The sequence below is a fragment of the Epinephelus fuscoguttatus genome, linkage group LG1 (assembly GCF_011397635.1).
Source record: "Epinephelus fuscoguttatus linkage group LG1, E.fuscoguttatus.final_Chr_v1".
NCBI classification, from domain to species: domain Eukaryota; kingdom Metazoa; phylum Chordata; class Actinopteri; order Perciformes; family Serranidae; genus Epinephelus; species Epinephelus fuscoguttatus.
The window spans coordinates 22,616,361-22,633,438 of NC_064752.1; the positions used below are offsets into that span (position 1 = coordinate 22,616,361).

Genomic DNA, 17,078 nt, shown 5'->3' on the forward strand with positions numbered 1-17,078 from the left:
GGCCCCCGTCTGATACTCATAGCCAGGATCTGATCTGTAACACCGTCACTGTGCGAACTCCATCACAAGGCGGTGAACTAGCAGTGTAACCAACAAGTAGTGTGTCTCATTCGGGTTGTCAGTCTCACACGCTTTGCAGTCCCATCTTTGTTTGTCTCTCTCTGCCATTGTGTGAATACCAATGAGCGTTGAGCCGTTATCGCCCGAGCCTCAGATGACAGAATCTGAGTGATGTATCACTCATCTGCCTCAGCGTCTTGCCAGAGACAGGATGTGTTTTCTTACTTGGGAAATGAAATGTCAAATGCAGATTCAAAGTTGTGATGGCTCAGCAATATCCGGGATTGTTTTAAGTTAAGATGAACGGCCTGCCCCCTCGTTGCTAACCTTTTGTGTGTGATGGAATTTTATAGCTGTGCAGATAAGAATTGATGGCGGTGGTGTTTGTTTGCTGGGCCCACGGATAAGCTGAAATATAATCCTTCCAACTGTTTTTGATCAAAGAAGTAAAGCTCCACTATGTTCTCGCGCACAGCTCGATTGTAATTCTCCGGGCCTCTCCTCTTTGTGTTTAGCTCATTAGAGGGCTGTGCCTCTGTCCTCTGCTAAGTTTGCTCTCAGAGTTGAAATGTTTTCCCCTTGGGCGCCTTGAGCCAGCCCCCTTCCCCTTCCACCGATGTGGGGGTGAGCTTTCCCAGGACAAAGAGATGAATATATAATAGGATGAAAAAAGAGGGGGTGGTAGAGACAAAAAGACAGCGGGTGTGTGAGTGAGAGGGAGGAAGGGAGAGTGGGAGCAGGACTGAAAAGATACAGAGGGCTTGACAAGTGCTTGTCAACGGGTTCAATACTACTGCCAGGCTCTGAGTGCAGGGACAAGGAGAGAGGAAGAAGTAAAGAGAAACAATCTGTACTTTTCCCCTATTACAGACCCGATTGCTAACTCATTACAGACTCCATAGGGTGTGTGATACACAACACACTCTGTAGTTAGAGAGTTGCTGGAAAGCAGCTCAGTCCAACTGCATCCCCCCCCTCTCCCCTGGTCCTCCAGCACATGGTACAATCCATTTAAAAGGCTGCATGTCATCTCAGTGTGCGCTGGGTCCTCTCTGAGAGCAGCTGCTCACAGCACATTCTCCTCTGCGGGAGCACTCACTTTCCCCTCCGCCCGCTGAGCTAAATCTCTTTTGCTCTTCTGTCTTTTTTCTTTCTTTGCTCTCTTTACATGCTCTCTTCCTCTCTTTCTCCCGTGCTTACTCTCTTTCTTCTTTGCCCTGCACACACACACACACACACACACACACACACACACACATATTCACACACACTAACACACATGCTCTCTCTGACTGTGTGCTGCTTGGCCACACAGACGTTATTCTTTGTGCAGTAACAGGTAGACATCATCTCTGCTGCTCAGCGGAGAACAGAAGAGGGACCGGCGTTTTGGCTTTTTTTTTTCTTATATGTGCGAAGTAAACTGTAGGAGAAGAAGCACAGGTGGAGGAGGAGGAGGAGGAGAAGAGGGGGATAAGAGGAGGAGGAAGCTTCACTCCCTCTAATGCTCCACTTGACATCATGCTGCTCTGTGTGGATTTGGTCCTCAGGGGAAAATTCTTAAAATGATGGAAGACAACAAACAGCTGGCACAAAGGATTGATGGGGCCATCCAGTCCGCCAGTCAGGAAGTGACCAACCTCCGCTCCGAGCTCTCTGCCACCAGCCGCAGACTGGCAGAGCTGGGTGCCAGCAGCCCCCCTGCTTTGGAGAACCACCACCAGCACAATCACCACGATGACAGCCTCCACTACCGGGGTGAGTGTCACAGCATGTGCATGGATGTGAATGTGCATTCTCTCACACTCAATCGCCTGTGTCTCTATGTGTGTGTGTGTGTGTGTGTGTGAGAGTGAGAACATGAACATGTGTGAATGTTTTGAAATCAACAGTGGGAAGTATTCGGGGAATGTGCAGCGGGGAGACTTATATCATTCCACCGTTCCTCCACTGACTTATTTTTCCCCAAAGTCCCCCACACCAGAATGACAGTGGAAAAGACTGAAAAGAAAGAGAACAAGAGAGAGACTGAGTGTTGTTATTAGACGGGAGGGGCTGGGGTTAGAGAGCGTGGGCCAGAGCCGGTCCGGGTTTGGTTTCCCAGGCAGCAGCTGGGCTCCTCTGGGGCTGCTCTCCCTCCAGCTCTGGCTCCTTCCCTGCTCTGGCAAGGAGTCTCAAACTGAGCTCTAGGCCCAGGAACTGTATGCCAACATCTCTGACAGGGGCTGCCGACACTATGGCACCGTTACTTAGCTGAGAAAGAGATGTGATGAATGGGGAATGAGCTTTAAACTAAAGTTTTCATGGGAATGTGGAAGTTTTGGCTTCGTGTCACAAAATGACATACTTTTTAATATCGCTTCTTCTTTTTTTCTGTAAGTAATAACCTAAAGACTGTGAATAATAAATGGCTTTATATTTAGTTATTGCATGCCTAATGACGCTTGGTTGCCATTTTTATCTTTATAGCTATTTTATGTTTGCCTCGGCTTGTGTAAGACGATGGCCTGTGTCTAATTAAACCTTCTTAGGATAGATTTTGTTAAGCTACTTTTATATAGCTGACATCTTGGATTCATTAATGATGAGTTTTATTCTGTAATGAGTGGAACAACTGTGTAGAGGGGAAGTCCTGGTGTTCTTGTTTTCCTGTTACCCCTTGCTTGATCTGATCAATTTATTGAGCAACTAATTAGCACCGACAAACTTGAAGCTTACGACACAATGTAGGGTGACAGTTTTATATTTTTCATATTTTATATATCTGTATATTTCCATCACCTTCCTGTCTCTCTCCTCCCTGTTTGCATGTCTCCTTCACCTCTGCTTTCATCCACACCCTTATTCAAACACACACCCCTATGCACATCTTCATCCCGATCCTCATGCATTGCCCTCCGCACAGGTTCATCTCTTTATCGCTTGCACGTACAGAAAGTTTGGTTCGCTGAAATAGTGAGAAAAAAGACCTCATGTTCCAGGTCTTTGGCCTCGGGGTGTCTGCGTTTTGCGTTTGCCGCACTGATACATTTAGAAGCCTGAGGGTTATTGAGATCATACCCTACCAGACAGCTTGCTGTCAGTGTCCATTAAATGGCTCCCTGTGTCGGGCATATGTAGTTCAGCAGCAAGTGATTCCTCATATCTGCTGCTGGCCCTGAAGGCTCTGTGTGAAATGGGTTTAAGGGCGCTGATGTGCTTGTTTTTAGCTACACGTTGGCATGTGAATCATACGTATCCTGCGTTCCCCCAGAGTGTTGGTTTGCACCTTCTCAGGGATGAATGCATTAGTACATCCTTGAGGTACAATTAAAGGGGAACTACAGATTTCACACATGCAATCAGCTGTAGAAGGTCTTCTGAGAAAATAACACTGATTTCATAATGACGTCATCTGAGACAGACATTTTGCTGTGAAGTTGCAGTATGGGTGATGTAGTGATTTTGGAGTTTAATCCCTATGTGCCTTTACTACTTTGGTTTTTCTTTCTTTAACTGCATCTTCCAATTCCCCCAACTTTATGGGGGTGAAATACTAAATTGATTTAACACCCCTGTAAGCACATGAACAGTAGAGGTAGTTAATCAGGGTGTGATGTAAGGTCAGCAGCACACAGTGAACGAATCACAACAACAATGGCTAAAAGTTATTAGAGAGAAATAGAGACTGTCACCGCTGCTGCTTTTTCCCTCTGCCCTCAATATCAGCGTAACCTCTACGAGTGTTCTGTTGTGTTTATAGTGTGCAAACTGGAATTTCTCAAAGAAGACATTCAAGTGTCAACCAGGGCTGATTCATCTGCTGTCTAGAGGATACACTTTTTAATCCTTCAGGTCACACAGAGTATGCAGGCAAGGGAGCCTGCATCACTGTCACTTGTCTACGCTTGTTGTCAAAAGCAAATATATCACAAGACTTAAACTACTTGGGTAGATTTTTTTTTTCGGCCTGTGAGACTGGCGAAGTAACCGCAGCATCTGAACAGGTAGATGCGTCAGGTTCTCCTCTCCTAGTTGGCATTCAGAGCGGAAAGAGCCATGGTTTTAAAAATGCAGTGGTTGTTTGGGGCCAGATGTTTCAGGCACCAGTGAGACAATAACATATGATCCTGGAAGTCCAGTTTGAGTGACATATTAATATGTTTGAAAGCTTATCAGATGCTCAAACACAATGTAGGATGTTTTTGCCAAATGTGGTCAGAGTTTCAAATAATGTGGTAGATGTATGTAAAAGTAATAACTGTGAGCAAAACCTCAGGCTTCAGACTTTTCGGAATACTCTGTTTCCAACTTCTTTTATATACTTTCAAGACAAGTTTGTGTCAGGTATCTTTATCCGGTCATCTGCTCCAGACACGCTACTGCAAGTGTTTACATTATGTCCACTGCTACGTGTAGCTACATGCTAATGTCATGGAAACATCTAATTTTGGTTGCTGATGTTGTGAATTTCTGCACGATTTCGAATCATTTTCCTGCTGGAACATGTCCGGTTGTGTTTTGAGGCTTTCCGTCTGTGATTTTTTTCCAATAGAAAGTGGCGCTTTACTCTGTTACAGTCATTCCCCAGCTGCAATGACAATGCAGAGACCTGAATTTGCTGACCAATCAGAGCAGCTTAGGCTTTTTTGGGAGGAGGGGTTAAAGAGACAGGTGCTAAAAGGGAGCCTTTCAAACAGAAGGTGAATACAGGTGTTCCAGCACAGATAGCATCAGGAAAATGAAGTGTTTCTGAACATTAAAGCATGTGAACATGTTCTGACAGAAACCCCAAATGCAAGTATGAACCTAAAAATGAGCATAATATGTTTCCTTTAATCTTTTGTTGTGAGGATTGTATTGTAAACAACGGAAATATGACGGTCCAGTTGTAAAGTAATCTACCAAGAATGGGTGCTTGCATATAATTGACTGGCTAATACATTGTGCTGCATTGCGCTGCGCTTATTTACTGGATGACCCTTTGTCAACAGAGTGGCCTCTCTGAAATGAGGGTTAGCCTTTTTCCTCCGCAGGACTGAAGCTTATCTGAAAACTTGGCCTAACTGTTTAGTCTTTACTGTTGGAATAACTCACTGAGTTATCTGTTGTGTCCATCCGGTTTTCACTCAGTATCGTTCCAGCAGTGTTAACAGGCAGCCTGACATTCCCACATTCCTGAATGTCAGGGCAGTGATGTCATACTTCCTGTTCCCAGAGGCCAGGCCAGCAGTCAGGTGACGGATCAAACCAAACACAGCCACACTGCAGTCCTCCAGCAGCTCCAAACTAACACAGCAGAGCCCCTCACCTTGCCTGCATAAAGAGGGATGAGCCTGAGAACCGCTTAGCTTAAGGATGTTTTTTTAAGATTTTAAGTTTAGGATGATTCGTCTGAGAGATCTCTCGGGTTAGGCAGTTTGGTGTGTGATGAGCCAGCGTCAGCGTCCAGTGGCTTAGGGAGATTAAATGTTCTTTAGGTGTGTATCCCTCTCAAGGCCAGGCTGTTTGTTAGTCCATTTGTTGGCTCTGCCCTGTGCAGGATCAAAGCTGCCGTGCAGACAAGGTTTTTTAATATGCATGAACTGACTTCCTGTAAATATATTATACTGTGCCAGAGTGTCAGAATTTTTGTGCTTTCCCCGTGGAGCTTCAATAACATCTCTGACAGATGTCCAATAAGGCTATAAACACAGCACTTCAGCCTGCTGTTCCCGTTGGCCTTGGAGTCTGTCCTTCTTACCGGATTAATTGTGAGGAACAAGAGATTAAATCACCTGAAACTTTCATCTCTACGCCAAGCATCAGGAAAAACTTCATTTTGCTTTAGTACATTTTGTGTAGTATTTCAAATCACATCTCTTTTTACAGGAGATTGTCTGTGTATGTCTTATCTTTGCTCTGGAGTACAGTAGAGTCAATGGAAAGGTCTCTGGCTGACTGTTACGAACGACCTGCCTCCTTTTATTCAAGCCATTGACAGTAATGTATTCATTGTCGGGGTGATGACACCCCTTTATCATTGGCCCTTCCTTTTAATCCATCACATTGATGTTGGGCCTTGTTTAACATTCTTAAACGACGCTGATGTTTCAGCACAAGTCGACTGGATTGCTGCCATATCTGATGTCCATCTGAATTGTGAGGAAAAATATCCGCCTTGCACTCAATTTGTCCCAGGGAATAGAGACTGTATGAAAATGCTTTGTCCTCTAAAATCAATGTGAGCTCACCTTATGGGATATTACATTATTTATACTCTTACACTCTTGGTAGATTGGTGCCCTGCAGTCAGTCGGGAAGAGAGTGCTCATCACAGACTCGTGGGAATCTGCCAATACTAATCCATAAACCTTTTTAAAAACACATCCATAGGGCAGCTGTTGGTGACTCATACAGCACAAGAAGTATGGATGACACATATTCACTTGTCCAGGAGCATCACGGTCAGTCACAGTCAAGGTAAAATAGAGGGCTCAAGGTTGGGACCATAGCTGTACAAATTAAGAGGAGTTATTAGATGTTCAGGATTATGGAAGTAAAAGTAATTTTCAGCACAGACAGTGTGACTTGCAGTTGGATCACGTCCAGGACTTGGATGGGGATAAAATGCCCCAGGCTGAACAAAAGATGAGCACCTGTGTTTGAAAATATTTGTTTCATTGACAGAAAGCTTAAGATACAAAAGGTCAACTCCCAAGAAGATTCTTCGTGGGAAAACTCACAGCCTCGCAGAGCTTAAAAGTCTGTTATGTATGCTACCAGAACAGACAGCGGAGGCTAAAGATTATGCTTTTTAGAAACCTGATGAAACATTCAGCAGTTTAAATCATTCACTTTCAGATTTAGGGTTACTTTTTTGATGTATTTGGCAACTGTAGCTGTGTGTCTGGTTCATAATTGCACTGACAAAGTGTTCTAAATTTGCTACAGCTCTGATTCTTGTCTGTACCCGGCTTGTTCTCCATGGTGACAGTGCCAGAGGTTCATTGTTATTCTAGATTTAACAACCATCCACCGTACTGCAGAGAAAAAAGGTTTCTGGTAAACAGATTTAAACAATTAACACTGATGGCCATTACAGTACTGTCAAATCATTTAGGAGGCTCCAGTGTTTCTATGGTATCAAGCGTTGGTGTCAGCCATAAGGTTTTTATTGTAATCAAGACCAAGAGTGACTTGATTTTTCCCTCTTGTTTGCAATAGTCAGGACCTTTTGACTCCACAGAGCATTGATTGTAGAGTGTTACTAAACTGTACACTTATTGTTTATGAAGCAAATGTTTCTTGAGTATATTGAGAAACACTGAAAATATCCATTAAAGGTACAGTGCACCAAAAAAATCTAAAATTCATGTTTTCCTCTTACCTGTAGTGCTACTTATCAGTCTAGATTGTTTTGGTGTGAGTTGCAGAGTATTGGAGATATCAGCAGGAGAGGTGTTTGCCCTCTCTTGAATATAATAGAACTAGATGGCACTCAGCTTGTGGTGCTGAAAGTGCCAATAAAAAAATACATTTGAAAAACTGAACATCAATGTCTCTTTCCAGAAATCATGACCCGGTGAGATAATCCACAGACCTTGTTGTGAGCACATGTAGGAACTATTTTCTTTCTACCTAACGACACCTGCCAACTGTATCACAGTGCAGAAGGAAGTGTGCATCTACTGCTAACTCACTTAGCACCACTGAGCTAACTAACTTCAGAGCTGGGTTGAGAATGACGACAGTAGTGTGACTTATGCTGTCATGAGCATCATGAGCACGAGTCTCTTGTCCATGAGTAGATGCACGCTTCCTTCCGCTCCATGATACCGTTGGCAGATATAGTTCAGTGAAAGAAAATAGTTCCGGTAGCGACTACTATCAATGAAAAAAGCTGCTAAGAGGCTGAGTAGACTCTTAACTGTGACTCGTTAAAAAAAAATCCATGCCGAGTCCAAGTCCAAGGGTGCATTTTATCGTTATTTATTTTTATATATTGTACGTTGCATACTGTACGTCACATGTAGAGGTTGTAATTGACCCTCTATATCTCTCCCAGAATATCTTCAGTATATCTTCACAGCTTCTCTGTTTATATATATATTTTTTATATTTAAATTTATTTTATTTTGTTCTTTATTTAACAAACAACTGAGATAACTAAAGCAAAACGAGATGAAACAAAATAATACGTGATCTGATTACGGTCACCAGAAAATATCGGAGACAAAAACTAGAAAACTACAAACTACAAACTATAAATATATATATTTTTTTGATTTTGTGGTGAACTGTCCCTTTATAGTAAACTTTCATATGAGTTTGTTAAAAAGTACTCTCAGAACTAGTGTCTCCTCCAACTTTGCAGCCCTATAATAGGTGCTTTTGAGCATAGTAGGATATTGGAGCCAGGGAAAGAGGAAGATAACGCAGTCGAAACCTTTAAAGACATCCTCCAAACTGTACAGTGTGCCGAGAAACAGTGTTGATTAAGTATTCTCCTAAAAGACCCAGTGATTATCTTTTCTCCGTAGAGGAGAAGCTGCTCTGGCTCTAATGCTCTGTGCTGCAGAGTAATTGTGGGGAAGAATCCTCTCCCCATCTGGCCTGAGTTTGTCAGAGGCCCCGGGTCTCTCATTACTTCATCGTGCACATGAGCGAGGCTGGGAACGGAGCGCCAAACTAGTGGGGCAAAATCCCACCCACTCCAGCTCTTTCTCTCACTGTAACACTCACCAGGGACCACCCGCCTTCCTGTTCGCTGTCCACATGCAGAGAAAGTATGCAATGCGCTCTAAACCTTCCCCCCTGTATCCATCACCACCCGAATACCTCAACCCCTCCCCTCCCCATATTCCCTGCCTGGCCTCCCTCAGCCACGCCCTGTCTGTGGTCAATGCAGCGTGAGAGGAACTGTGTCCAAACAATAGCAAGAGAGAGGTAGCCCCTCACTCCCCTAACATTTTTCCCTCTCTCTTCCTCTTCCTCACTAGACTTCCTCCAGTAAAAGAACTAATCACGGCATAGCGAGGACTCCTGGGGCTCTGAAACCAGATGAAAATACCAGCGCCGGGGGGGTGGGAGGTTTTGCTCCTACATTTGGAGCAGATTCAGACGACAGTGATGTTTCCAGAAAGACAGAGGCAGTGATCTAACAGGTCCTCATTATCCTCTTAAATGATGGTAAACTAATGGCCTCACTTTCAAATTAGGAATTTATGGCATTTTTATTGCATTACTTCTTTGGAACCCAGCTGAGATTAAATGTAGATTAATACAGAACATTCAATCATTACATTGAGTGTACATAACTGGATTAGTAAGTCGAGGATAGCTGACATTAATATGGGAAAAAAACAAAAACAAAAAGCAACCAATTAAAATAGATATGACAGATGCATACTGTATAAGGAGCAAACAAATACCACTAATTGGCTTGCAACTTTAAATAATATGACCCATCTTTACTGCAGTGTTTGCAATGTACTTACTTCATGGCTAAGGTCTTTTCAATGTTTAATTTATTTTATCCTTTGTATTTTTTAAATTTTAGTTGAGTGTCTTTGCACTTAATAGCTGAACAGGGCTTAGAAGTACTTACTGGCACATTGGCGGCCTTTGTTCTACAGTGGCTGGTAATGGCCTTAAATAAATAATGACTCTGGTTATTTGTTTTGCTCTGTAATGGAATGCAAGCCCAGGTAATGAACTGACATAGCCGCACAGGTTGTCAGTGGAAGCAGGAACCCCTTGGACTTTGACTTGTGAAAGAGTTTCCACTCCTGAATTTGGCTGCCTGGAGAGCAGGGAGGACAGCTGGGCGGCACATATCCACTTTCATGTCCATACAGGGGCAGAGGAAGCTGGCCTGCATTGTTCCAAACGCTCTGAAATCTTTCCAAGTTTGTGGTTCACCAGGAGGGCATTGTGGCGTGCTACGCATTTCATTTTGCAGCATTTGTTGAGGGGTCAGATTTGACAGAGGACAGCTGACCCCTGTGTGTCTTAGGTCTATTAGCAGAGGTGACAGAGGTGCTGCCCCGGACGCCAGCTGGTGATGGCATTCCTTCAGTTTGGCTGGCAGATGGCCGCGGTGCCATCACTACGCGGCCCCTGATGTAAACTGCCACCTCGGGGAGAATGAGCCCGCAAAAAACGAAGCCAGGCAGGTAGACAGGCAGTGGAGCAGAAACAGAAATGGGAGCTGTAAGAAAGATGCCAACTCTAAGACAGCGTACATCTCCAGCAGACATTCCCCTGCACTTGAATTTTTCCAGGGGAGCTTTATCTGAATGAAACTTCACAGAGCAAGTCAGCGAAAGCCAATTCAAGGAGAACTGAGGAGTGCTTTAACCGTGACACTAAGCATTGAATTGCTTTTCGGTGTGACACTCTGCCTCTGAGATGATATTATTCCTATCAGCGAGACTGATACGTCTACGTATGCTAATTAGATTTCATGAAAGCCAAAGTGCTCCTTTAACCATTTCCTTCCCATGGGCTCACAACAGACTGTTTCCCAGATGATTTTTGATGAAGATGCCGTTTAATATGGATTTCCTGTGTCTATCGGCCATGACTGGGGTTAAGAGCACATTATAAGACTGGCTTTTATTGGCTGGGGAGCAGAGAGAGGAACTAGCTAATGAAGATATTCGTCACCATTATCGCTCCCTCTTATGGTCCTTTTCTCCCCCATTTCCTTCATATGGGCCCCTCATCATAACTTTGCATGCAGCAAAGTGCTCCATTGTTTTTTCATCAGAAAGGAAATGGGCTTTAGGAAATAAGAGCTCCATGGGTAACTCACATATATCACCACTATATGTCAGAGTACAGGATTTATGTTATGGATTGGGTGAAGTATTACTTCCTGGTTGGGTTTTATGGACCTACTTGATGTTTCATCTGCATCATCTGGAGAGGATCAGACTGTAGGTCCAGGTGTGGGAAAGTTGCAAGCAGCAGCTCACGTAGGAGGATTTCCTTGACTCTCACTTAGGTAGTACAAGACTCAGTAAGCTGCATGGAGTTAAGTTGAGGTCTGATGATCACACAGGGTGTCTGACTGAAGCCTGACACAGCAGACTCTCATGTGATGGAGGGTATATGTCTCCATTCCTGACACACTGGACTCGTGAGTGAAAAAGATTAACTGTACGTCTGAACTGAGACAAAAAATGAGTTCTGACAGAGTATTTAGAATAATTCTCCTGAGTGGGGTGTTTCAAGGCCACCGCCTGGGTGTCAGGGTGGCCTCTGCGCAACAGGAGGCGCAGATAATGATCAGACTTTAAAAACCCAACTCCCCCATCTCCGCCATGCCTCCACTCTACACATCTAACCCTTCGTTTTCACCTTAAATCATCCAAATCCCTGTTGAGTCCAAACTTCAAACAATTGCAACTCTAAGAAAGAGGGGAAGAGACAGACAGCGAGGGAGAGGAAGCCCGGTTGCCTTCACAACAGTCTCAGCTCATCCTATTAAAATGCCTCATTGCTTTAGCAGCGGAGACTTTTTATTGCTGCTGGTACATATTGTTGCCTTGGCTGCAGTTTAAATCCATTCCCACAAGAGAATGGACTAGACATGGAGGAAAATGAGTTTTGAGGAAGTGCAGAGCAGCCCCCCTGTATCCAGGGGACGCAAAGCGTGACATTCCAGCATAGAGGAGGATAAGCAGAACACTTTGCCACTTCTCCGAATCATCTGGTCCATGTAGGCCTCTTGCAAGATTGATGGGTTGAAGACATTCTGAGCATCACGACAATACTGTGCACTTTTCACCACCCACCCAAACAATTTGCATTGTACTCAAGTTAAAGTTCAAGTTCTTTATTTATCGTGAGCAAAATAATTACAGAGAAGCAGTCGTTGGCAATGAAAATCTTGACTCTCAGGCTCCCTCCAACAATGCTAATTAAATATGTATAAGAAAGAAAAAGAAGAACACGCAAGTAAAAACAAAATGAGAATCTAATCGTAAAATAGTTAAAATAATTGATAAAATATAGATAAAATAAAAAACAAAGTAATATAAATAAGACAGTAATTGCAAATGAATAAACAAAATGTGACATGGAGTAAAGTAAATGTATATGCATAATGAAAAGAAGAGTTATATAAAATCTAAAAGCTTTTAACTGCTGTATGGATCATTTAACTCCATGTAAAGATTAAATCAGGATGCACTGGAAGACTTGAGGTCAAACCAAGCATAGTACCATCACATCTAGCTGCGATACTTAACTTGCTTTGCCTGAGGGCCACTTTTAAAAAATGACTGGAGGCCAGAGGCCAGTTAAATAAACAGTAATATTCATCAGTTGCCTATATATAATAAATGAACTGCCTGTTTTCACCCTCTCAGTGTTTGCTGTCACTGATCTTTGCCAAGAGGCAAATCCAGTTGCAGCATCCCCACACAGGTCAGGCGTTTGCAGGGGCGTTTTGAGGATTTGAGGACATGCAGTGCTTAGTCTGGACCTTTGTTTGTTTTTTAATATAAACAAAGCTTAAATCTGATGCATTTTTTATGTGCTCTGGCAACTTTTTTAGGTTTACAGTACAAAAAAATACCCAGTGTGAATCAGTTTATTATCACTGCGATTTAGAAAATGGTCAGCAGGACACCCAGCACCCTATCTGGCCCGTGGTCTGTAAGTTGAGTAGCACTGATAACATATATGGTGATGTGTAAACATATGTAAATGGTGTACTTGTCTTGCTTTCACAAATTAAAGCAGTCGTCAAAAAAAGATATACACTATATCCAGTCGGGATGCGATCTTACCTGCCAGCTTATTTACTCTGCAGCTTTTGGTTCATCACACAAAGCTCTGTCAAAGCTGAAAGGATTAGGTGATTCATTGATTAAGCAAAAATGCCAAGAATTCACTTCTCCAAATGTAAATGTCTCTAAAGCCTCTTTCCCACTGCACAACAAAACATTAACACCCACTAACATCTGACTTTTGTATTTAGTGGGACATTCACTCATAGGACAAATAACTCTGCAATAATCACAGGTAGTTATTGGCTCCACCTTCGATAGGCTAAGATTAGCAGTGAAATAAGACACCCAGGTGGACACAGCAATTTTAGCCCCTTTACCGACATGATGCAATGACAGGCCACCACAAAATTCCGTCTGTCTCTGTCTAAACAGCACTTGACCATTGTTCAAGCTAAGTCGGCACCAAGTTTGACAGAAAGACTAAATAAGTAAGAAAGAAGAAGTAACCACCAGTAATTTTTCACTGGCCTCCATGCTGCTTTCTTCTGTTTACTCATCTGTTTTCCCACCTGTCCGTGGCATCGAATGTGACACACCAGCAGAGGTTGCGCTAGACTTTTTCGTCGCCGGTCATTTTGACCGACAGGGTCGTAAAAATCCGGTCATAATCTATTTTTAATTTTCGTTTTTAAATGATAATAAAGATAGCCTATTCAAAGACATTTAGTTTTCATTCGTTCGTTTTTAATAAATCCAACAAGCAAGTTATAAAGTGTGCATTAATAAGGACATGAACGAAAAGATGAAAAGACATCCACACACCGCAGTGCTTCAATTCGGCATCTGGTCTACACGCGAGCCACGAGCGCTTCTGTCAAACTGGATAGAGCAGACCAAACAGGAAGTCGGACACAGAAAAGACGAGAGAATCCGGCCAATTTTCAAAATAAAATAACAACAGCATGCACTGAGGAACGTGATAATTTAAAATAACACAACAGTGCATAATCAAACACATTTTTCAATACCCTAATCACTTCATTACAATTTTAATTTTGTGTCACTGAGCCTACAGACATAACTACATAAATAAAATGGTCAGAACAATATGCCCTATTCATTCAGTGTTAATCCAACACGCTCAATACATGGACATGCAATGACAAATTGTCATTAACTTATTACGTTATATAAAATGATTAAAATATGGACTTACCCATGTTTAAAATGACCTGCTGAAGTGAAAAAACGAGTACTGACGGGAATAGACGAGTGGAGTCGATGTTTAACTGGCACGGAGAGCGTAGGAGAAATGCGCTGCCTGTGTGGACAGTCAAGCGCCTGCGAGTATACTCGCAGGACTTCTGCGGCACTAATGCATCTGGTGTGTCCAGGCCGTTATGTTAACAACGCTACATGAAGCAGATGAATGACTTTTTCTCTGCAGTGTGAAAACGGCAGCCACTTAAACCACTGACTGTGCACCCCGCCGTCAAGTGGGCAGGGGTGGTAATTGCAACCGGTCAAATGGCTGACAGCCTTCAGTTTTTCCGGTTATTGTTGTAAAAAAATGGTCAATGACCGAGAATATCCGGTTAACGCGACCCCTGCACACCAGGGAAAAAAACAATTAAAAAAAAACAGAAAGGCACACTTGTCTACTGTTGAGCCGTATACATAGCAAAGGGAAAGGAGTGTATTGCCTGTTTTTAACAGGTTTTCCTGCGTTTAAAAAATCCACATACATAATTTTGGTGGTAAGGGGGTATTAGTCTTAGTTAAATATCTCAACCTGGGCTGTGGGAAATTGTGATATTCAGTGTTTTTTAACATTATAGGGACCAATGATTAATCAAGAAAATAATCTGCAGATGAAATGATAATGAAAATAAACGTTAAATGCAGCTTGAGTTGACTGATATAAAAATTAATTTATAAAATTATAGGTTCAGGGTTCAGTTTATTGTCATTCAAACATGTTAAAAACATGAGGGAACGAAATTTGTTACCCAGCAGTGGTGGTTCTAGCCTAAATGGTGTCCTGGGTGACACCCCCACCATGGTGTGCCTATAGAACAGGTCTATACCTTGTCCTTTTATTAAACAAACTAAATAGCCTAATGTTATTTATCTTATTTACATGACGGCATATCATTTCTATCTCTATATGGTCGCACCTTTACAATTCCCCACTGCTCTCTGTATCGCATACAACGCAGTTCAGCCCCAATGTGCACACACACAAACACACAAGCACGTGCGCGCACTTACAGGTGAGTACAGAGCGCGGCTCAGGCCACATTTTCTTGACCAAACCCAACCCGAGTCCGACGCAGTTTGTTACCTGACATAGTTATTGTTATGGACAGTGTCTAACACGCTACTCGCACAGCAGCACCACACAGCACTGAACACACACTCAATTGGAGCAGAGCCTGTGTTGCGTTCAGGCGTTGTCACGTAAATAACAAATTCCAGTACTTGAAAAGGCCATATAGGCGCTCCTGCCACCCACCTCCCCGCCCACATGTCGTGACCAAGTGCCGCCCTGGGCACACGCCCATTCGGCCCATATCAGGATCCGCTACTGTTACCCAGGTTCAGCAGTGTTCAGAATAAATCACATTTTTTTGCAGTATGTTAAGTGCATAATAGTGCATCAATAGGAATATGCACTAGCAACAGTAGTACATTTTAATAGTCAAATATATAGTTCAAGTAAAAATTCAAGACGTTTGCTCATTGGCAGCCCCTTAAATGGGAAAATGTGCTTTCTTTTTTGTATCATTGTGAATGAATAGCTTTGGCTTTTTGAAACTATGATTTTGTGAATAAACGAATACAGATTAGAACAAGAAAACTAGGCTGACTGATAATAAGAACAACTGTTTGTTGCCAGCCTAGTAACACTGTATGTCTGCATGTAGAGATTGTAATTGACCTTCCATATTCCTCTCCGGAAATCTTCAGTATGTCTCCTCAACTTCTCTCAGACATCGACAGATGGCTGCAACACACCTCACTGTTTACTTTGTGGTGTCATTCCATCGAGCACCGCTGCACAGGTTGTTTCCAATTACTTTAAAATGAATCAGTTCAGTGTTTGAATTCATCATTAGGGAGAACATGGATTTTGCAAATGAGATTACATATCTTGACAAAGCACGCCATTAAAGTTTGAAAAGACGTGACTAAACTTTATCAGGTTCTGTCTGGATTAAAGCTGCTCGTTGGAAACATTATCGACCAAAACCAGAAACAGAATCACATGTTTTTTTATGAAGTTAATTTCTTTTATGTGCAAATTTCTGTTTTACTTATGTGATTTATCTTATCATGTCCTCTTTGAGGTAAAAGTCCGTAACTAGTTATTATAAAGTAGCACAACATTACATTTTAATGTTGCCATTGACGCATCATCATCATCTCCCTAGGCCCCCTGAAATGTTGACATGAAGCATGTAAGTGGGCTCCATCCCTGAATTATTTTTGGTCTGCAGCCTGAAGGCATTAGTGTTGAAAGCATGCCTCTCTGTTTTCTCCTGCTGAGGAGGTTCTACACAAATATTTATCAGGTCGCCAATTACTGTATCCCATGTGCTCAGGCATATACACACACAAACACGCTGCAGCTCTGTCGAGAAGGTTGTGTATATGCATTCCAGTAAATTTGTTTATTGTTTGCAATAAGTGTCTGGCTAAATTTTACCTCAAACCAAATGTGCTCCACCAAGCAGGAGACAGGGCGGTGTTTCTCAGGGCTCACATGGATTGTTAGAAGCATGTTTGTGCATTCCTGTTTTAGAGGAGGCAATTCAAAGAGGCATTTTTATCACCAGGCCTCTTAAAGTTGCTCACAGCTAGCGGGCAGCCGGATCAATGGCCAGAGAGATTGCTTTGTTTCTCCTAAAAAGCGTCTATTTTCAACCTCAATTTTCTACATAAAAGGATCTGATTACCTACCACATGTTAATCTCAAATGTGCCACGGATTAATTACACTCATTGTTCTCTTCTTGAAATTAGGATACATCTGCACCCTCAGTAGAAACAAACACGCCAAAAATAAACCTGCTAATCTATTTCAGCTGATGGAACTATAATTCCAAATTGACTCTACATCTATGCGTGGCCTACTCAATGAAATTGCCATGGGCCATTTGATCCTGAATTATGCAAATTGCAATGAAAATAAGAATGAAACAATCAGCACTTTCTATTCTCTTCAGCATTTCTTTCGAGCTTTACAGTATCTGCTTCCCATTATGACTAATAGAGTAAACCAAGAATATAGAAAGCTGCGTTAATATTCCCA

The 17,078-nt window shown here is 42.6% G+C and overlaps 1 protein-coding gene across 1 annotated transcript in view; it reads left to right on the forward strand.

Moving 5' to 3' along the window:
* LOC125900376 (kazrin-like) overlaps positions 1-17,078 on the forward strand; it is a 155,130-nt gene that overhangs the window by 67,051 nt on the left and 71,001 nt on the right. The window contains exon 4 of the mRNA XM_049595727.1: positions 1,611-1,818. Coding sequence (XP_049451684.1) covers positions 1,611-1,818 — 208 coding nt within the window. The remainder of the gene's footprint in view (positions 1-1,610; positions 1,819-17,078) is intronic.